The sequence below is a fragment of the Rattus norvegicus genome, chromosome 5 (assembly GCF_036323735.1).
Source record: "Rattus norvegicus strain BN/NHsdMcwi chromosome 5, GRCr8, whole genome shotgun sequence".
Classification (NCBI taxonomy): Eukaryota; Metazoa; Chordata; class Mammalia; order Rodentia; family Muridae; genus Rattus; species Rattus norvegicus.
The window spans coordinates 80764229-80787135 of NC_086023.1; the positions used below are offsets into that span (position 1 = coordinate 80764229).

Sequence of the window (22907 nt, forward strand, 5' to 3'; positions counted from 1 at the left end):
ACATCTCTGTGTGCAGAGAAACTAAGGCTGGAAACGTGCCTGTGGGTTAACACCGCAGAGCAGCAACTTGGCTGTGTTAGGTCATATACCAAGTCACTGACTGGAACAGATGCCTGCTGCGAAAGATTAACTCATGCAGACCATAAACACTGTTAGCATGACAGTTAGCACCCTCCCTTCCGGGGGCAGAAGCAAAACCCTGGCCATCTTTTCATTTGCAGTAAGAGGCCAGGGTCACAGGACTGTGGAAGAGGGCACGTGTGGGCTTGCTTGTTGCATTCCGTCCATCCACACAGAGGCCAGAGGCCATCCACAGAGCTGCCCACTCCAGTGGAGTTGTGACAGCCTGGGCTGACCAGCATTGGCTCCCAGGGCACTGCTGGGATGGACATTTTCATGAATGACTGGCAGGTTTCTCAACTTAATACTGTTTTCTTACAGTCACTATATTTGAGACTTTCGTGGGGTAGGGATCTTTTTGCCTATGGTCTATAGAATGAATATATGATTACACTTAGTAAAATATGCCCTCATTTTAATATTCTTCAGAGCCAAGTCACAAAAGGTGCTTTTCCTGTTTAATTTTCTTTTTAAAATGAATACCTGTATGGGTAGTAATTGGACAGTTGTAGCACTTTATGCAATTACTAACTCATCCCATTCTCACTACCTCACAGGACCTCTCTGCTTTCATCCCAGAGATGAGGAAGCTGAGGCATGAGACAGTCACGTAAGGATGAGCAGAAGAGTAGCACTCAGTGTTTCCTCATTAACTCTGGCAAGGTGCAGAGGTCATACAGTGCCTGTGGTATACAGACGTGGGATCAGAATGCAGATGAGGCTTGTTCTGTGTTTCCACGATGGCTGGGAAATCTCTTGGATTGGGAGACAGGGGCCAGGAGCCTGAATTTTTCTTTTCTTTAGTGCTAGAGTCAAATGTAGGGCTTGTGCATGCTAGTCAAGTGCTTGACTACTGAGAGACACAATCCCAGGACCAGTATTCCCAGCCAGCAAGATTGGCTCCTTCCCTCTTCCAAGGATGAACAGCCAAGGATGGTGGACAAGAACTCAGCTCTTGGTCAGCTGGGCAGGGTCAGAATTCTTGTCCTGCTTACTGGCTATGTAACTGTGGGCAGGTTACTTTGCTCCTCTAAGCCCATTTTCCCCTCTGTAAAATTGGGGAGCAGGGGAGGACCAATGGCTCAGTGGTTAACAGCGTTTGATGCCTTTTTGGAAGACGTGGGTTTGGTTCTCAGCACTCATAGTAGCTGATAACTATAGCCCAGTTCCAGGGACGCTGTTGCCTTCTTCTGGCCTCTGCATACACACAGACATACATGCAGGCCAAACACGAATACATATCAAATAAAAAGTAATCTTTTAAAAAATGGGGATAACAGTGTCTTCTGTAGTGACTGGTACTGTATACAGACTTTTTCACTGCCATCAGCCACTGCAGAAGACACTTATCCACATTTTATAGAGGAGAAAACTTAGGCTTAGTGGTCAAAGTAACTTGTTTAAATACCCATTTAATATAGTCTTTCTCAATGCTTCCTAGGCCCTAATGTAGGAGACAGGCACAAAGCCTGCAAGGGTGATGGCCAGGTGTGAGAGTGGGGTGTAGGGAGGGCGTTGGGGGGAGATGGGGATGACGATTCAAGATACAGCCTTACGAACATTTAAAATCATGGAACATTTTTGTTTAAATTATTTGTTTTAAGACGGGCTGCAGGTCTTTGGAAGATCCTAGAGTAAGTGAAAGGCCACGAGTGTTTTCTCCCTGTTCTTTTCTGCAATAGTGTAGACTTTGGGGGCTCACAGGGACTAGAAGAACCCCTCAGGTAACAAACAGTAAATATGAGGAATCCCCTCCCTGTCCTGCATGGCTCCTTAGCCTGTAGTGTAGCCCGTAGAAATGAGTGCGGGATTAGACTGGTCCTCAGATAACTACAATCCCCCAAGCTTAGGAAGTTCTGGTGAGCTAGAACTACAGCCATGTGATTCTTTGAAAACCTTCAAATTCAAGGACAGGTGCCAACAGAAATATATCACAGTGCATTCGTGCACATTAACTGACCCAGTTACAATTCCCACCCTTAGGATCCCAAGGAGGAACACAACAGCCCTGGAAACCAAACTCAGTTTCTCCTCAAGGGCCCAAGTCAAGTTTTATTACAGATTTTTAGTCTTGTTAGTTCCAAATACCCATTGACCTCTTTTGTAAGATTTAAGGCAGAGATAGAAGATACATGTCCCAGAGCCACAGGTTAGGCCAACACGATGGATCTCGTAGTTCTCTGAGGAGGACCCTCGTGTCGCAGCAACTCTGATGAGCCCTGGGAGAGCAGGAGGGCTTCCAGTCTCCTTGAGAATGAGTAAGAAAAAGCTTGGGAGAAATGGCAGCTTGCTTGTGACTGGCTGCAGGCAACCCTCCCAGCCCTTCCTCCATGGTAGGGCCACTCACTGAGGCTGTTACAACACCTGTTCTGCAGACAGCCTCATGGTCCTCTTCACCAGGTCAGGCGGGGGCTCAGACACCTGAACCACTGTCCTCAGAATGTTCACCAGGACCTCACCCTGAGGCTCACCTAGACCTGAGGCCGGCTGTGCAAAACCATGCTTAGGGAAGGGCTGGGAGAGAAGCCTGCATGCCTGCTTCCTAGGTCTTCACCCCAGCCAGCCAATGTCATCGTCATCATCATCATCTCCAAAAAGGGGGGTTGGGGGCGGACGTCCCTTCATGCTCTGACAAAACAGGAAAGAGAGGTCAGTCCTCACTCATCCCTGCCCAGGTGGCTTCCTGCCTAGGAGGGGAAGTGGTCCAGTGTCTGCTCTGCCTCGGGCTGGAAAGGAGATGAACTGGAAGGACAGGTTTTGTGGCCAGAGAACTGAAGCACTCAGATAAAGGTGGAACAGGCAGGAACAGAGACAAAAGACCAACTTTACTTGGCTGATTTTGTAGTTTATTTGTGAAACAAGTGTACTGATTGGTCAGATATGCCAACTTACACATTTCATGTGAAAAAGGAAGGGTCACTGAGGAGAGATGGGATAAGAGAAAGAAGCAGAAGCAAAGCAGCCTGGGATCAGAGACTAAGTGAAGGTGACAGTCATATCTAAAGCCAGCTGTTGCCTGAGGTGGCCAGTCAAACTCATAAAGATGTGCATACAGAGGCAAATGCAAGTGGAGTATCCCAAGAGATCTTTTAGCAGTCTGCAAAGGCAGGGCTCCTGCTCTCTTTAATGTGGGAGTGGAATGCAGAGGCTGAAGTGTGCTAGGACCCCTGAGTCCTAGCCAAAGGCTACTGTGTTAAAGGTTCAAGTCCTCAGCTTGGCAGCGTTGGGAGGTGGTGGGAACTTTGCTTTGGTGGGGCCCAGTAAGGTCTGAGATGATTAGAGGTTGCTCTCAGAGGAGAGGGGAGCTCTGGCCCTCCTCCCTTGGTCTTTCACTTCCTTTTCTCCTGCATTTTCTCTATACATGCCTTTCCACAGGCTTAACAGCAATGGAGTGAGCCCATATTGGATTAAAACCCGTGAAACTGTGAGCCAAAATGCACATCCTGTCTTTATACTCATCGTAGAACTGAATTACCTCATTTAATCCCTCTGAGCCTCAGCCCTCTGTTTTAGGACATCAGTAGAAGGTTAAATGAAGATGTATTTTTCTGAGTACCCAAGAAACAGATTATTACCTGTAGGAAATGACAGTATTTCCTTTGGTTTCTATGCAGAATTTGTAGCTAGCATTCTCAAATGCAAACTTAATTCTTAGGAAGGCAGGCTAATAGGAGTAGCTACACCTCTGAAGGCAGGCAAGAGGAAAGGGTCTGATCCACCTGAGCTGGGTTCCAGGCATCACTGCCTTCTGGGAAAAGCGGGACACACTCTAGGTGGATGGTATAGATGGACAATAGGCTTTGCCCGTATTTAGTCTCATAGTTCTGTCCTGGGGATGGATGGAGTCTAATGCTCTTGTCTCCTCTACACACATTTCCTGACAGTGAAATTCCCATTACAGAGCCAAAATGGTCAAGTGTCAGATGCAAGCCTGGGCTCCAATCCCAGCTCTGTCAGCAACTTCCTTTGTTGTCCCTAGCTCTCCTGCTCCCTAAGCTGAAGCTACACTGTCAACACTGAAGCCAACGGCTGCCCAGCGTGTTGAGATGACAAACAAACAGCAGATTGGCCAGGTAAGCAAACGTTTAGAAAAGAGTAGCCACAAGAGCAGCGTCCTGAACAACCCTTCTGACCCATCTCTTTGTCTGGGGATGAGGACACCCAAGCAGCTGATCCTCAGAATCCTTCCCACCTTCCCTCAGTCCAAGTGGGAATGATTCCCCAGGGCCCTTAAGAGAACAGTGGCAGCTGGCCATGCCCACCATGTTTACAGAGCTGTCCACTCTGAGCTCCAAGCTTACTCCCACAGGGTCCTGTACATAGAGTCCAGGAAATAAGCCACCAACAGACTCCTTTCCTTGTCTCTGAGCCTGCAGGGAAGAGCCCCCGGGTGGTGGTGTGAGGACTCAGCAGACCCTGACATTTCCTTACCACCTCATCTTCATCCTCCTCCTCAGGCTGGGCTGTGGGCCTCGGAACCTTCAGAGTTGCCCCTTTAAACAGCTCGTCCTCTTCATCCCCAGAGACACTGAAGGAGAATCAAGCCACAGACAGGTTGCTGTTTCTGCCCCGGTCACAGTGCCCACCAACTTCAGGGGTCATGGGCCTTGAAGTGAGACTCACTCACTCAATTAAAACCTCTCTTCCTGCACTGCACTGCATCTGTTCCTCCAGAGGCAACTTCCTGTGCAGTGGCCTCCACTGTCCTAGCCCCTCTGCAATCTACACGAATTTAGCCCTCCATAGATACACCCTGCCTCATTCCCCTCCGTTTACACTGTATGGCATTTCCTCCAGTCTCTACACTGTCAGTCCTTACAGACTGCAGCCTGGGTCAATCTCCTCCTGACTACATCCAGCATCAGCCCCTCCACAGTCTACAGTCAGCACAATTCCTAGAGCTAATGAATCAGACTCCAGTACTCGTCTGCCTAAATCCTTTTACTCATAGCTTTTCATTGTACTTGCACAAAATTCAAGCTTACTAGTGACATGAAATACCACACATCTTGGCCCTTTCTTTATTTTCCAACCTCAGTTTGACTGCACTTGTCCCTCCTGGCTCCATTGAGTTCCTTACAGTGTGCCCATCCCACCAGAGCACCGTGTGTGCTCCTCTCTCTGCCTCTCTTCCTGTTGTCAGTCTGGACAACTCTTAGTCCTCCTTGAATCACAGTTAAATGCTACCTTCTTAGCTGCACTCCCTACGCACCTATTTTAACAGAATTCCCCCTCCTTATTCTCAATACTAGCGGTTTCTTTTTGTTATCACTCACCTCACTGTTTAATATAAGTACGAATTTGCCACACACACACACACACACACACACATACACACAGACTGCAAGCTCCTCAGACTCATAAACCACGCCTGCCTTGCCTACCACACTACCATGGTGCCTGCCACAGAGCTGCTGATGAGAAAATGAAAGAGTACAGCACTCATGTCAACCCTATGAAAGAGAAACCGCTTTCACAGATAGCCATCTTTTGCCTGCTCAGATGCACACCTGCAGTGCTGCGAGTCCTGGCTGTGTCTGGGGGATGCTCCTGTGTCCGCTGCAGCACGCTCTGTGTCCATTACCTCACAGGGACCAGAGCTACTAATGTCCTTGGCCTGTTTGAGCACAGGAGGCTGAGGTTCTTCTTGGCTTTCAGGGTCTAAGGCTGGTGGCTCTTTCTTCTCAGGGTCTGGAGTCAGTGACAGTCTCCTGGGGTTTCCTTGCAGTAGGCCATCTGTGGCTACTTCCCTGACATGTTCTTCTTCCAATAGGCTGTTGGGCTGCAGTGTTCTCTGGCCAGCAGCAACTGTCTCCTCAGACTCGGAGTCTATAGTTACAGGGCCTGGAGGTTTAGGTGGGATTGAAGTCGGGGGCCCCAGTACTCTGTGGGCTGGGAAGCCAGCTGGCTCAGGCGGGAGAGAACTGTCTTTGATTTCTGAGGATACCTCTGGTTCTGAGGGCTCCCCTTTCCTGGTCTGTGCACCATTCTCTGGCATGGGGAGAGCCTGTAGAGGCAGTGGGGTGGTCTCCCCTTCTACCTGTTCTGACAGCACCTTGGGAGCCTCCTGTGGCTCCTCACTTGGGAGTGCTAGAGGCGTCCTAGGAGTGGCAGGGCCTGGCTGCTCCAGGGAAGGTCTCAGAGGCTTCTCCTCCTTTTCCTCCTCACTGCTGCACTCTCCCTGCTCTTCCTCCTGATGGTTCAACAGCTGCAGAGTCACCATCTGTTCAAAAGCCAAGTGGGAGATGACACTCACAGGAAGACAGTATACAGGACAGGTCCTTGTCCTCAGAAGCACAGCTGCCACCTAACTCATGTGACTGTCTCTCCTGTGGGAAGAGGCTGGCCACACCCATCTGGACATATGTCATGTCAGGGGTTCCCATCACTTAGCATGAGTACTTAGAAGGTACTCATAATTAAACAAAATGCCCATTCCAGTGAACCAGCTGACAGCTTTCGGGGTGTACCTTGATTGTGTGCATGATGGTCCTCAGAATGGTCCTGCCATCATAAGATTCCTCCAGCTCAAACTCTCCCCTCAGTGACTGGAACACCTGGTTCATGATCTTCTTGACCTGTGCCAAGATCAAACATGCATGCTACTAAACTCAAGGCATTAAGTGACACATCGAATCCTGAGTTAGAACTCTATGGAAAGACATAGATGCTCATGAATGGTTGGTAACATTGAGATCTGTCTGCCACCATGGAGAAAACAACTTTAAGTAATAAACACTTTTTTTAAAATTTTAATTTCTCTTTATTCAATTTACATCCTGATCACAGTCCCACCTCCCTCCCCTCTTCCCAGGGGGCCACCAACCAGGGAGACAAACATCTTTTAACAGAAAGACTAGATAAAAGAATTCCCAATCAAGTGATGGTTGCGCATACAAGACTGCCCATTTACTGTTACGATGTCACTTCAACTATGAGTACCACCGAAAGCTGTGTGGCCTTGACTACGAGGATTAGTGGGTGCTGGGTTCTGGGTGCAGCACTACCCTCCAACCCCTGTCTATGACTTAAGGGCACTTTCCATGTCTGTCAAAGCTTGGAGGAATAGTCTCTTGATTTTAAAGAGTTTTTATCCCAGGCAAGTGATGTATCAGTAAAGCTGGAGAAATGCTGTCAGCATCACAATGCATCACATGGTTTCTGAATACTTGGAAAGCAGTCTCTGCCTCGCTGTCATAGGTCTGCTGCTGCTTCGAATGCCAGCTCACCTTCTCTGAGGGGTCAGCAGCAGCTCTGCCTGCAGGTGCCTGGGACTTACTCTTCTCCAGTCGCTGCATGTGTTCATTCTGTTGAGTGAAGGCTGCTATCTGGGCCTGGAGAGCTAAGCACTGCAAAATGAACAGACTGGGGCTGTGGCCTTGGGAATCTGGATGACTGATGGCAGGAAACACACAAGAACCATTCTGCGCACAAGTCCTGACCTCACCTAGGTTTGCTAGGCCCAGCCTTGGTCCTCACTCTAGACCAGCTGATGCAGGTCACCCTACTTCCTCCACAATCAACTTGCAGCTTCATCCTAACCTTCCATCTAGGATACTTGACTTGTTCACAGCGAGGTCAAGAATATAAAGGAAATGGGGGGGTGTGGATAATGGTGATCACACACACATATTCAGCAACCTATTTACCTCTAAGACTGCATCCAAGACCTCCACATCAAAAGGTTTTAACTGGATAATGCAAGGAACTGCCCTTCAGACAAGGGACTTCCATAGCACATCCCCCAATCCCCTCCCAGATTTCTTTCTCACATATAAGTATTCCACTAAGGTCCACACTTACCCCATCTACCTTACCACAGCTACCTGTTCTTGACTCTCCTCAAAAGTCACCTCCTTTGGGACTCCTTCCCAGCTCTGTTAGGCACTTCCTCTCAGTGCACCTAATCACTTATCTGTCTCTTTTTTGTGATTATGTGATTCTTGAGGGCAGAGTCCTTTGCATGCCCTTTCAATAACACAGTGGCTAGAACCAAACTGATGTTCAGTAAATATTTGCTTAATATATGCAGAGTCGAGTAACTGGAAGCAAGACCTGGAATACTGGCTTTTTCATCTCTGACCTACCACCCTATGTAAACATGTAAAAGATAACTGTCTGCAAGTCAGACTACCCTGGTTGTGTTTTCTAGCTGGACAAGCCCCCCATAGCCTGGAGGTCTTGTGTTATTAAGCTGACTTAGGGAAAGACGTACCTCATCTTGAACGTGAGACAGCTTCTGCTGGTAGGCATCCCTCTGCGCACACACTTCTTGGTACTGCTGCAGGTGTTCATCCTTTGCAGTGGCCAAAAGATGCTCACACTTTGCTTCCCACTGGCTCTTCAGCTCAGCCTGTGCAAGAGATAGCTGCCAAGAGAAAGAACAACCATGGGTAGAGGGGTGGAAGTTGGTTCCCATTACAACAAAGGAAGCCCATTCTTCTCTGTAGAATTTAAAGACCCTCGACCCGTGCATGGCCCGTTTAAGTAAAAAACAACTGTTGAAATGGTCTTAATTACTTTGAAAGTACTCTTTTATCCTTCTTGGTCTCTCTGTTGTGATATCAGGGTCTCTCACTGAGCCTAGAGCTTAGCTGGCAGGCAGAGAGCTTTCCAGTGACCCTCCTGTCTCTGTTACACACATGTAGCCATTTTACTTGGATGCTAGAGATTCAAACTCAAGTCCTCATGTTTGCACAGTATCAGGTCCAAAGTGGTCACCCAAAATGGCAGAGCTGGTGACAAAGTCCTAAATAGGACTCTGGCTGGTAAACCTTTCTTTAGACTTTCTTTTGGGGGGTTCTGTTTATCTGAAACCTTCCTTAATCTACCACCAAAGGCCAATTACCTCAAAGGCCACCTTCTCCCCCCATCAATCCAAACAGCCTATATTAGCTCAAAGATCACCCTGCTGACTATCATGTAAAATTTTCTTGCTTCCCCACCATTTTGTTTTCCCTCTCTCCAGTACCACCCTCAACACCCACCTGAGGAGACAGACCTGGCAGTCTGAGGCCTAGTAAACCTTACTGCCTACCCATGGAGTGGTCCAGCTTGGTGGTTTCACCATACCTCACTTACACACAGCAAGCACTCTTACCTACTCGGTCATATCCCCAGTCCCAAGGTAAGCAGGACTTAAACATTAAGAGGTGACGCACCAGTTGTCAGGATTTGCATTATAATCCCAGGTGCGTATAAGCCATAAGAAACATCTTCCTAAGGTAAGCGGAAGCCATGAGTCCTTCCCAGCTTCCTTGTGTTGCCAAGAGCCTATTACCTGCTCTGCAGCTGCTTGGTCTGTGGACACCCGAGCCTTTTTCAAGAGCTGCCGAAGTCTGTCCAGTTCCTCCTGGTGAGACTTGCGAATCTCGTCCATCTCCTCCTCTGCCTGGCAGCGCTCCTGGGCTGATTTCTTCTTCCTCTCTGAGAGGTTCTTAGGGACAAGAGAATCATCCTCATCACTACTGAACAGTGTGAAGGGGTAGTGATCGATGACCTCAGGGTCATCTCTAGGGACTGTTCCTTTTTAAGCCTCACACACCTTTGTAGTTTTCATCACATTGAGCGCCACATGTTGTAGTAGAATTAAATTTAAAAAATTCGGTCTTTTACCCTGCACTAGGTCCGGCACAACAGTGCCCCAAGATATCTGGTAGATACCTTTATCTCAGTCAGCAAAGTGTCTCACCTGCTCTACCCCATCCCATATCACACTGCCGATGGCTTCTCTCTGAGCCTGGTGACAATCTCTCTACCCATCTAGTTCCCAAGGCAGGCTTCACCATGGCAGACACACACACACGTCTCCAGCTACCACACACTTCTTGAACTTAAATCTCCACATGAAAGAACACACAACACAATAACCTCTGATCCAATTGATAAGATATAATTGCCCACCTAGACATACAAGACCCTGTACATATCCATCCCTTAAGAATACTCCTAACAACCTGTAAATGTGCAAAGAGGAATCTTAACATCCACCTCCATGTTCTCTCCACTGCTTCTCTTCTCTCCTCCAGTCTCCTCCTCTCTCTAAAACTTTTCTCCCACCCATTCTTCCTTCTCGTCCAATGACAGGCCTCGTTCTATCCTGTACCTGCCTTCACCTGTATAATGACATCATCCTACAGAGATGAACTGTGACAGGGAAAAAACAGACAATAAATTTACTGCCATTCTCTTAAAAGCTGGGGCAGCACAACTTTAGTGTAGGTACAAGAAGGCAGACACGTCTGGCTGGCTGGTGAGAAAATGGACGCAGTTTTCATAAAAAGCCATCAGTCATAGTCAAAGACTATAAGGATAACCCCTGTTATAGTGTCTGCAATGAGAAAAAACTGAAAACAGCCCAAATCAGGAGCTGCTTTAAAGAGCACAGCAACATCAAAAAGGAACTGGGAAGATGGCTCACTGGGTAAATCACTTGCCACACAAGTGTGAGGACCTGAGTTCAGAGCTTCAAATCCCATAGAGAAGCAGACTTGGTCTCAGCACTCCTATGGCCAGAGAGGAATTGGAGACAAGAGCATCCTCGGAAGCTCATAGGCCAGCTCAGGACATCTCAAACAAGATGGAAGACGGGCCACACCTAAGGTTCTCCTCTGTGTGCATGCTGTTGCTTTCATGATCTCTCTCTTCACACACACACACACACACACACACACACACACACACACACACACACACACACCATTCATCAAGGACTTTGGTGCACAGACACACACATACACACACACACACACACACACACACACATACACACCATTCATCAAGGACTTTGCTGCGCGCACACACACACACACACACACACACACATATACACACCATTCATCTAGGACTTTGGTGCACACACACACACACACAAATCTGCATCAAGGACTTTGCTGCACACACACACATACACACACACACACACACACCATTCATCAAAGACTTTGCTGCACACACACACACACACACACCATTCATCAAGGACTCTGATACACACACACATCATTCATCAAGGACTCTGGTACACACACACACACACACACACACTTCAAAGTAATAAAAATCCTGGATAAGATTCCTAAACAGGTATCAGGCAAGAATAGTTCTCTTCATATGAAACTGTTGTAGAACAAAGAAAAAGATACAATGCACCCTGATATTAAACTTTAATCATTGAAATTTTAAATATATGAGTGAAAAATAGGCTAGGGAAGTGAGCTGAAGAGACAGCTTGGCAGTTAAGAGAGCTTGCTGTTAACACTTCCAGAGGATCTGAGTTCAGGCCCCAGCACCCATGTTGAGGGGTTACAACCACTGAGCTCCAAGGTCTCTGACACTCTTTTGGTTCCCTGAGGTACCCATCTATATACACATGCCCACACACAAAATAATAATAGGAATGAGGGATTTTGTCTTTGTTTTTTGTTTTTCTTTTTCTTTTTAGAGATAAGGTTTTACTATGTATTGTTGGCTGACCTGGAGCTCATTTTGTAGAGAAGACTGGCCTTTAATTTGGACAGATTCACTAGTTTCTGCCTCCTGAGTACTGGGACTAAAGGCATGTACTATTAAACACAGATCGTTGTTTGTTGAGAAAAGGTCTCATTATGTAACCCTGGCTGGCCTAAAGCTCATTATATAAATAAGACCAAGTTGGCCTCAAACTCACGGAGATTCACCTGCCTCCAGAGTCCTGGGATTAAAGGCATGTGTCATTATGCACAGTAAGTCTTAAAAAAAATAAGAATAAAATTTAAAAAGTATCAAGATGGAAATATATTAGCAATGTTTATGGCTAACAACAGATTAATACTTTTAATAGTTCTATAGGAAAGATGATAAAGAACGCCAAAAGAGAACTCACAGGAGAGATAATAGGAATGAAATATATGAAGGCTTTACTACTAATAAGAGTGCATAGCTACTGGGCATAGTGGTGCACACCTTTAATCCCAGCACTCAGGAGGCAGAAGCAGCAGCTGGAGGCTAACCTGATCTACATAACTCCAGGACAACCAGAACTACATAAGAAGACCCTGTCTAAAAAACCGAATACTCACAAACAAACGAACCAATCAACCAACAAACAGCTATTCAGTCTGAGGAGGTCCTCAGCAGTTTAAAATGAAGAACTAGAAACGTAACTATCCATTGACCAGGAGAGGTCAGCTGCACACCAGGCTAACAGTGGGCTACTGCGTAGCAGTGGTGAGTATAGTGTCCTCGACACTTTTAAGGCATTTACTATGGGCTCAGTATTGTTTACAGATGCTATCAGCACATTTGTATATGGCGATATGTAATGACCTACTGCCCTGAGGGTTAATATGTGTGTGTAGTTGTTATTTATAACCTATACAATTAGAGGAGGAATTAAAAACAACTTTTTAATGTTATACTTCTCTGTATTGTTTGCACTTTCCCTAATACATTCATATTATAACAATTTTAAAAGAAAAACAGAAGTGTTTACTAATCAGCTATACCTGGCACTTGAGTCCAAGAAAAACTTGGCTTTGGAATTTACCTTTTCAAGGGACTCCTTCTCAGCTCGGAGGTCAGTCAGCTCTTCCTCCAGGGATGTTACCTTGAGCTCCAGCTGCCTCCGGCTCTGCTTTTCACTTTTGAATTTGGTCTGTGTTTGCTCAGAGGCTTCTCGAAGCTCTAGGAGAGAGAAAGGAGTCATGACTAGAACCAGAGATGCAGTGGGCGATGTGGCATCTCAGACGCGCTTTCAGAGCTGCATGCTTTAGTTGCCCAGTCCTACCGCATGAACAAGCCTCCCTGACCTGCAATAAGGTCAGCACGCCCTGCACTGACTCTGCTGCCCACCCATGCTAAACCTGAAAGGGCAGCTTCTATATGCATATACCTCCCTCTGTACATTCAAGGTGAGAGAATATTCTGATAGTCAGACACCACCCTTAACATCATCACTCATAGACGTCTATACCCATCGCCACAGCGGTCGTGTCCTTCTCACTGCCTGGCTAAGACTCTCAACCTTCTTGGTAGCTAGGACATTTGACTAAGAATTTGCTTTCAAAATATTCCTTCTCAAATAAGGTTGGGAGTGGGGTTACCTTTAATTTAAAATACTAAAACTTGTTTGGAAACTGACTCTTGAAGTAACTGTCACAAGGAACTGTCAGGAGAAACCATGAAAGCAGAAGTGAAATAGCTACATGTGTTGTAGAATATCTGATCATATTCCAAACCCTGAGATTGTGTTACTTACTGGAAAAACCTGTTTGTAGTTGTGATGTGGCTTAGCCCTAGTGCACACCTACAGTCCAAGAGCTTTGGATATTGTAAACAGGATTAAATAAAGTCAACCAAGGTCAAGAGGTGGAATAAACAACGAGTTAACGGGAAGTGAACATAGGATTAAGAGAAAAGAGCAAGCAACCAATTGACAGGAAGTGAACATAGGATTATTAAGAAAAGACATAGAGTAAGAAGTCAGGAGGAGGACAGAGATGCACAGGAAGGAGAAGGGAGGGACATTCAGTTTGAAGGAGGTTTTTTGAGACAGCATGAGAGGGGCATTCATTTTGGGACTTGAACTGAGGAGGAAGGTCAGCTGGGTGCTTTCTCTGCCTCTCTGATCGAGCAGGCCTTTGCCCCAGCTCTTGAGTTTTCATTGGTAAAACTGAATGACTGAGATTTTGTTAAAAACAACATCCATTCACTCTGCTGCAGCAGCCTCTTCCCCTGCCCACCGGTCCCAGGTGCCTTCCACACAGGTTCCTCTACACAGAGACATAAAGGAATATGCTGGCATTCACAAACATCTAGCTATCAGCATGTCTTCTTTACTGCCCTTGTGCCAGCACTGAAGTGGCCTTGATGTGGAGGGGTAAGTCACTGTCCTGGCCCTTCAGGAGCTTGCTGTAGTCTGGTGGGAAGAAGAGACTTATAAAAGATGCTTAGCAAAGGCTATCTTAATGATCAGAGTAATGCACTAAGAGATAAAGGATTTAGAGAAAGATCAGATGGTCTAGAACAAGCTGGGGAAACTTGTGAGGGGCAGATTTCTAGAGGATTGGAGACACTATGATGGGGAGCATGCTGTGTGAGCACACCCCTCTAAACCCAGCTATTCCAATAAAACATGATGAAAGGCAAAACTGAATGGGCGGAAGAGTGGTCAGCAGGACTGTGGTTATGGCAGCACTCTCAAGTCCAAGCGGGAGCACTGCAATCTACTCTCCAGGAAGGAAGAAACCTCAGCAGGAAGTGCTTCTTTCTTCAAAACCCACCAAGTCACAAGTCAGTATTTTCTCAAACAGAAACAGTGAGACTCATCAAGAACAGCTGAATTGAGGGAGGGCTGCCTTCCTGTTTATGTAAAACAATCCAGCAGTCTTTCTACCAGTCCCCCTTGATGCTCAGTTCTTCATGCGTGCCATGAACATTATGTCAAAGGGACTGGCAGGAAAGATGCCACTTAAGTTTAAATAGCACCATGCTGGCATTCTCCCCTGAGAGCTTACCCAAGAGGTCAGCCTGGAGTCTGGTGACTTGGCCCCTGAGAAGATCTGTCTCCTTCAAGTTTTCTGTCAGTTGCAACTGCAGCTCTGTCTCCTTCTTCTGGTGAGCAGTCATTTTCAGCTGCAGGTGAGAGACCTGTGCCGTGGCTGCTGCCAACTCTTCTGTCACCTTGGCCTGACAAAAGGCAACATCCTTTTAGACATAAACATTCCAAGTGCTGGTTGAACCTCCTGTGACTCTAAGCTGACAGGACTGGTGGACAGGAAGGGTGGACAGGACACCTTTCATCTGCGTGGGGCTAACATCGAGCCTGGAAAGTGCACAAGGGCTCAGTCAGAACTCTGCTGCACAAGTGTGTTCTTAGTAAATACTCAAGTCAGCGTGATGGCACACAGCTGAAATCCAGCACTAGGGAGGCTGAGGCAGGAGGATAGGGAGTTCCAGACAAGTCTGTGTTATGTAACCAAACTGTTTCAAAGCAGATATACAAAGAAGCAAGTGCTATAGGAGATGACAAAAGTGTGTTTCAAGGCTGTTGAATGCAGCATTAAGTTGTAATGGAATGCACAACTAACACCAAACACTGAAAAGACTAACGAAATGTAGGGAACACTCATCCTGTGTGCTATCACAGTTTGTTTGATCACTAGTAGGACACTCAGTGGCATGGAATACAGCTGAAACCTACTGCTAAATGAAGATATAAACAGATTATCAAATAGTATGTTAAATATTATTCTGTTTTTGTAACATGGTCTGTATTTGTAACATGGTCTTTAAGGAAAGAGCTTGCAGGTATTTTGCACCAATAGCCAATCTAGAGAGAACATGAATGCTTTTCACTTTCTTCTTGCTGATTGGATTACATTTTACATGAATCTTTCAAAATGATTTGTCACCAATTATTCTTTAAAAAGATAATGTTCTACTGCTCAATTTTAAAAGAGACTTTAAAAAGTAAACAGTGGCAGTCTCCCACTTTACCAGTTCTGTCTTGTCTCATATTGATAACCACAGATAAATATTTTTTTTCAGGAGCTGGCAAGACAGCTCAATGGGTAAAGATGCCTGTTGCCAAGATAGACAACCTGAGTTTGATTTCTAGCATTTAGATGGTGGGAAGAGAAAATTAATACTGGAAAGTTGACCTCCACATGTGCACTGTAGTAAATGCATGCATATATATACATATACATGTGTGTGTGTGTGTACACACATATATATGTACATTTATGAACACAAAACTAATAAATAAAAACAGCAAAAGACATAGGTATTCAACTTCCCATTTGTATAAAGTGACTTTTTATATACATACTGAGTCTTCACTCATTCCAGATAAAACAGCAGATAAGTTATACACTCTTCAGTAGTACATATGCGTCTTCTCCCCTCTCATTTTTAAAAATATGAATCACATTCTAGTGTGTGTGTGTGAGGTAGCTTATCTGTCTTGTGGCACACATGGAGTGTTTCTGACCATCACCTGTGAGCATCTTAGATCCATTGTATGCAAGAGTCTTTTAGAGCATTTCTAGATGCAGAACTGCTTGATCAGAGTGAATCCACATGCAACTTTGTGTATTGTCGCCTTTCCTCCATCAGCTATTCTATGTTCCATCGCCCATTGCCAAACTTTCAATCAAGCTGATAGGAAATGGCATTTGTGCCACATTCTAACATGTCTATGCTAGACAAGGACCAGCTTAAAGAGCCTAAGGCACATATGATGAAAGCGAGATGACTGCAAACCTTCACACGGTATTCTGAGCACTAGAGATGATGATGACAAGGCAGTGTGGGGATCCTGTGGGGCTTAGGCTCTGGCACTGGGCTGACTCCCCTGTGCTATGATATAGATACCATGATTCCCTCTACATCCTTACACATTTTACAGCTGTCTACTTTCTTCTATTGTAGCTTCTAATGGTGTTCACTGTGCACAGCTGTTTTTACAGTATTTATTGCCGGGACTGAGGATATATCTCAGTAGTAGGACACTTGCCTAGCATGTACTAGGCCCTAAATTCAAGCCCTAGAATCACATATACAAAAAAATTATTTATTCCTTGCCTTATCCCCAAGTATTTTTTTATCAACTTTAAAGTCTAGTATTTTGACTCCCCTAAAGGTAAAGGAAATGAAACAAAATAAATAGGCCATCTGTGTGAGAGTATAAGTGACCTTTACAGTAAGTGTTGTGGCTGGAGTACAAATGAAGGGTGTGGCCTTACTGAAGTAGGTGTGGCCTTGCTGGAGGAAATGTGTCACTGTGGGGGCAGGTTTTGAAGTCCCAGTCAGTTGTCTCCTGCTGCTTTTGGATCAAGATGTAGAACTCTTAGCAACTCCAGCACCATGGCTGTCTGCACACTGCCATGCTTCCCACCATGGTGATAATGGACTGGGCCTCTAAAACTGTGAGCCAGCCCCAATTAAATGTTGTCCTTTGTAAGAGTTGCCATGGTCATAGTGCCTCTTCACAACAATAGAAATCCTAACGAAGACAGTAAGCGTTCAGATAATTATTTTTATTTAGAATCTCCAGAGTGGGCTTCATCTTTCTAACAAGAATAAAGAATAAAATTTACTTGCCCTTCTATTTCACACAGCCCATGAAAACTGAGCTAACATAGAACTCAGACAGCTCTGAACCTCTACGTAGCTTAGAGAGTTTACTAATTATAGCAGAACCCCTATCGAGACCTTAAAGACACCTCTTGTCCAAAAGGACAGAGTAGGAGACTTTCTAAAGTGCTTCCCCACAGTTCCTTTCATCTCATTGGCATCTCATTATTTACCCCAGACTGGCCTCAAGTTAATGATCCTCTTACCCCAGCCCAAGTGCTAGGATTGAGGCATGCACTATTATGGTCAGCTTCAAAAATTTTTATCTCCGAGTTTTAACCTAGAAAGGCCTATTACATAAGTACAGAAATACTCCCCCACAAACACATGTACACACCCAAAGACAACAACAAAAATATATTACCCATGGTTATCTTTGAGTGGAAGGACTACAGGTGATTTATATGTCATGGTTTTTTTTTTTTTTTTGTTTTGTTTTTTTGTTTTTTTTTGGTTCTTTTTTTTTCGGAGCTGGGGACAGAACCCAGGGCCTTGCGCTTCCTAGGCAAGCGCTCTACCACTGAGCTAAATCCCCAACCCCGATGGTTTTTTATTAGAATGAACAGATCCAACTTTTATAAGTTAGACAAGAGTACATGTCGCTATGTGTGTGTATGTAGCTATTAATAGACATAATCACAATATTTTAAAAATTGTCAGGGACGGCAATGTCCAGGAGAAAAGGAAGTCAGCAGAAATCTTCGTGGTAATGGGAGGACTCTCTGCTTCCTACTTTGGAACAGTGTCCACTGTTGAGGTAGAGAGCTGGGAAACCAAGCAAGGATTCAGAGACAAGGAAGCACTGACTAGAAGCAGGAACACAGCCTCAGTAGGCAGCGCTCTGGCACGAGAGGACGGTGCTGGAAATGAGCCCCTGAGCAGGTTATCTTTACCTTCTGAGCCTCCTCGCTTTGTTTCTCCTAAAATAAAGCTCATTAAAGTCAGTTCCTCCAACAGGTCTGCCCTCCCTCCGAATCATGGCTTCATAAGAAAACTGATTCTCACATAGTTTCACTTGCCAAATTCTCCTTGAACACTTAACCATGTTTTTCTGAGCAATGCCTGCCTCAGAAATCTGCCTCCTGAAGGGAACGCTCATCTCCCTTTAAGAGAGATCTCGGGAGAGTGCTGAAGTAGATTAAAGCTGTGCGCCCTTCAATCTCAGCACTCTAAGAGGCAGAGGCAGGCACATCTCTTAAGTTCAAGGCCAGCATGGTCTACATAGCCAGTTTCAGACCAGCCAGTACTGCATACATAGTGTCAAACAACAAATTTTTTAAAAAAGTAAATCATCCAGGGATAGTGGCATACATCTGTAATTCCAACACCTGGAAAAGTGAGAAGGAGGCTGGAGAGTCTGAGGCTAGCCTGGGCTACATACCAAAACCTAGTCTGAACAAATCTGGGCTATACAGTGAGAACCTATACAAATAAACAAGAAAAAACAACTACCAGGGCACAGCTAAGGTATAAAAAGTCTCACTGAAATAATGGTGATCAGGGGAATACACGGTACCCTAGTCATCAGCTGGGAGGTTCCCTGGAGCAAATGTAGACTCATAAGCTACTCGGCTGTTTACCTATTGCACACAGGACACCTGCTCGGCTCGGTGCCAGATGCCTGTGGAGTTTGAAGATGCAAAACCACAGGTGGATGAGCAAGCTAAGTATGAGCTTGATAAACTCTGACGCAAGGGCCAAACTGGACCACTACTTGTTTTGGGGAATAAAGTTCTATTGGAACATACTTGTGAATACATGTACATACAATAGCAGCGATATTGAACATGGATGTCACATGTTGAACTTTAGTAAAAACAAAAGTATCCACATGCCATATCCAGAGACTATGACAACAGAGGTGACTCATATACCTGGGCAGGGATTTTTGGAAAAGTTTTATCTTGGCTTTATATAGTAAGTTAGATCCCAGAAGATGAGGCTTCTGATCAAGTTTCCCAAGGGATTCTGAGGCAGCTAAGCCGCTGTTGGGACATCTCTAGTCTATAGAATATACTGTAATCATCATTTTATCCCTGAATAGTAACAATGGGGATAAACAGTATATCTGGGTTATCCCAGTAGGCCTGCAGTGGGGGAGATAAAGGAAAAGGAGAGGAAAAACAAAAATAAAACTAGAGAGAGGAGACACACTCATAAGGCACATTTTGTGAAGAACAATGAAGGTCTAGGCTGTTGATCGTGACCAGGTCATTAGTAGATAGCCACAACAAATAATGAATGTAGCAATGGGAAATAAACAGTAACAGAACAGGAGGACCCTGTGCAGGGCAAGACACAGCTCACCTGACTCTACATGGCTGTCTTAATTACTGTTCTATTGCTGTTAAGACACCATGACCATGGCAACTTGGGGGAGGGGAGCATTTCACTGAGGGCTTCCTTACAGTTTCAGAGTATTAATCCCTCATCATCATGGTTAGGAGCATGGTAGCAGGCAGGCAGGCAGACATGGTACTGGAGCAGTGGCTGAGAGCTCACATCTGATCCACAAGCTATAGGCAGAGAGAGCAAGACCCAGCCTGCTGTGGGCTTTTGAAACCTCTAAGCCCATTCCTCCAATTATACAACTCCTCTAACAAAGCCACACCCCCTAATCCTTCCTATATAGTCCATCAACTGGGAACCGAACATTTAAATATATTATTGGGACCTATGGAAGCCATTTTCATTCAAACCACCTTACAGGTCAAACATATTGCTAACTGCATATTATTTCCCAGCTGAAGAGTGATGACCCAAATAAGAAAGAATCTGTTCTGGATAGTGTCCAGTAGACAAGAAAGTTGGGCTTCAGAATTAGTTGACCTCAATCCAAGACTCACTAGCACATCTCTTGGTGCTTTTCAAATGCACGAATTTTAACCTGTTTTGAAAAGCAACGCCTCACTATGTAGCCCAGCCTAGCCTGGCCTTGCTGGGATTGCATGTATGCACCACCTACCTGTTTGGCTCCAAATAGCACTTTAAAATGCTTCTGTCAGACCAAAATGAATAACATACTAAAACACACACAAAGGAGCAAATTAAACCATCTTAAACTCCACTAAGAACATACACATTCGTTACATGGCATAACAGAAATTTTCTTTTTATTCTATCAAAAGAATACATTTAGCTTCTTTTGAGCTATAAGAATCTCACCATTATCATTATTAAGATAGATAATTGGTATTTTTTTCTTTTTGTTTTCTTTTTTCTTAAAGAGAAGATCTTACTATGAGCTCAGGCTGCCCTTGAACTACAGATTCTCCTGCCTCTGCCTGGCAGAAGCTGGGGTTACAGGCATGAAACAGCACCCCAAATTCAATCATTGTTTTTGAATCAACTTATTGCAAAACATTTAGTAAAACAGATCTAGGGGTGATGAATACATGAAACTCTGTTGGAGGATTTCCAGGTCTCTTCCCAAAGAGACAAATATCTGCTGCACAGACACTGTGAAGTGGGATCCTATGTAAGACTACTCCACTCCTCAACGTGCCCTGACCTGGGCCTGCCTCAGCCCAGTGACTTTACCTTCTCTTGTTCAGCATGCAATATTCTTGCCTGTGTGTTTTCTGTGGCTGTTTGAAGCGAGTTGTTCCTCTTCTCCATCATTAGGTTACTCTGCTCAACATACCTGAGACAGAAATAAGGCAAAGAAGACATTCATGAAGCACTGAATGCTTCGCGGGACAAGGCCCTCAGTTCTCACAACACTGCTCTCACGTCTTCATCAGGAACAGTTAAGGGAGCTGGAAAGAGGCTCCTAGGTTAAGGGCCTTTGACGTTTCTGCAGAGGACCTGGTTTTAGTTTCTAGCATCTGCATGGTGCTCACAAACATCTGTAACTCCAGTTCCAGGGGATCCAGCTCCTTCTCCAAGGGCACTATACAGATATCAAGACAAATATCCATTTTTTTTAAATTTTTAAAGGCCAAACAACAATGTAAAATCACATTGCTTTCCTGAGATCTGCAGAAATTAACCAAGCTATCTGCAGTGACCAAGGAAGGAGGTAGCAACCTAGGCCACAAATGACTCTCTCTGCCTAAGGAAGGGAGACATTCACAGGGTGCACGCTAATGGGAGATGGGGAAAGAAGAAAAGAAGTTACTCGTCCAGTCCATCCATGAGAGAGACAAAAACACTGGACAAGAGAAACAGGAAAAAGTAACTTTTCCAAGTGAAACAATGAATTGAGCCTAGTTCTGTTTACCTTTCTGCCTTTCCCAAACCCCAGAAGGATCCACTAAGAGCTATAAAATGTGCTTTATCAAATCGATGAGTCCCTGTTTGAGTTAAGGTTGATAACATAGCCCACACAGAAAAGAGAAGAGAGGACACAATTTTCTACCTAATACCATTTTCAGAGAAAGCTAGGCCTGCAGACGTAAAGAAAATATCCGAGGCATATAATAAAGGAAGTGCAGGGCTGAAAGTCAATCACAAGTGAGTCTCATACCAACCCCAGCCACCTGAGCCTTTTCCACTGAGGGTAAAAGTAATTCACACAATGGGCAGAAACAGAAATGGTTGAAATACATGGGCTGGGGAACGGGTTGTAGCTCAGTATTCCATACTCAGTATGTGCAAGGTGCTCAGGTTCAAAAAACAAAACAAAGTGTAGAGAGGAGAATCGTAATTAATATACTGCTCTCAACAACATGTATTATAGTGGGCAAACGGACATTAAACCCTTGGTCCACCCTCCCCAGGCCTTTCCTGGTCGCTCCATTACCTCTGGTTTCGTTCAATGAGGTCACTGATCTTGTCATTCTGCTCTTCTATCCGACTGCTTTTCTCAAGGAGCTCCTGTTTCAGTCTCTCATTTTCCTAAATCCAAATATACAACATACAAACTAAGTGTCTTAAAAGTGCCCAGTGAGTCGGTAAGCATCTAGAAAGTTCCATTTCCTTTCCACTCTCTGCTTCAGCTATAGCTGGAGGTGACCAGCCACCTGTTCTGCTGTGGCGTCTTCCCTGCCATGACAACTGGGTCCCCAAACTGTACAGCAAGACAGTTTGAACCTACAGATGGCCTTATGAACAAACATAAAACTTATGTTCCCAGAGATGCACCTGTTAAGGTAACAAACCAATTATACCTGCCAGGTTATAATCACTGGGCTGGACAGGCTGAGGATCAAGATGCTCATAAAACGAAAGGAGAGCTTAAACTAGGCCTCAAAAGCAATGCTTCTTTTTTGACTACATGGAGTATAAGTCATACTGCTATGTAGCACATAGAATATAGTATAATATAGCAAACAGAGTAGTTAGTATACATAGTATATAGTATAATACAGATGCTTGTGGCTCCAATGTGAAATGTCGCCCACAGGCTCATGTGTTTGAATACTTGATCCCCAGCTTGGGGTGGACTGGAGGAAGGGTCCAATTAGGAGAAGTGGGCCACTGAGGGTATCCCTAGCCGGGTCCCACTCCCTGTTGGCTCTCTGCTCAATGAGACCAGTTGCATGCTCTCAAACCAGGAAGCAAAAGAAACCTTGCCTCCGTAAGTTGTTTCTTGTCAGGTATTTGGTCACAGCGACAAGGAAAATAACTAAAATGAAAGTATAAGCCACAGAACCAAATTAAGCCATAATGGTTTTTCCAACTCTAGGAGTGAACACATGCTATTTCTGGGGGTGAGGACAGATGTT

The 22907-nt window shown here is 45.1% G+C and overlaps 1 protein-coding gene across 5 annotated transcripts in view; it reads right to left on the reverse strand.

Moving 5' to 3' along the window:
• Positions 1-2127: 2127 nt before the first annotated feature.
• Positions 2128-22907, reverse strand: part of Fkbp15 (FKBP prolyl isomerase family member 15) — a 64267-nt gene continuing 43487 nt past the window's right edge. Inside the window, exons 18-28 of one of the 5 annotated variants that reach the window (NM_001427372.1) lie at positions 21983-22077; positions 20779-20881; positions 14616-14787; positions 12647-12783; positions 9401-9556; positions 8336-8488; positions 7350-7469; positions 6591-6698; positions 5631-6343; positions 4552-4648; positions 2128-2748 (exon numbers count right to left, since the gene is read on the reverse strand). In NM_001427372.1, coding sequence (NP_001414301.1) covers positions 2671-2748; positions 4552-4648; positions 5631-6343; positions 6591-6698; positions 7350-7469; positions 8336-8488; positions 9401-9556; positions 12647-12783; positions 14616-14787; positions 20779-20881; positions 21983-22077 — 1932 coding nt within the window. In that variant the 3' untranslated portion in view covers positions 2128-2670. Of the gene's footprint in view, positions 2749-2944; positions 4649-5630; positions 6344-6590; positions 6699-7349; positions 7470-8335; positions 8489-9400; positions 9557-12646; positions 12784-14615; positions 14788-20778; positions 20882-21982; positions 22078-22907 lie in introns of those variants that run through there. The other 4 variants (XM_039111062.2, XM_039111061.2, XM_063287935.1 and 1 more) reach the window with 4 other exon arrangements.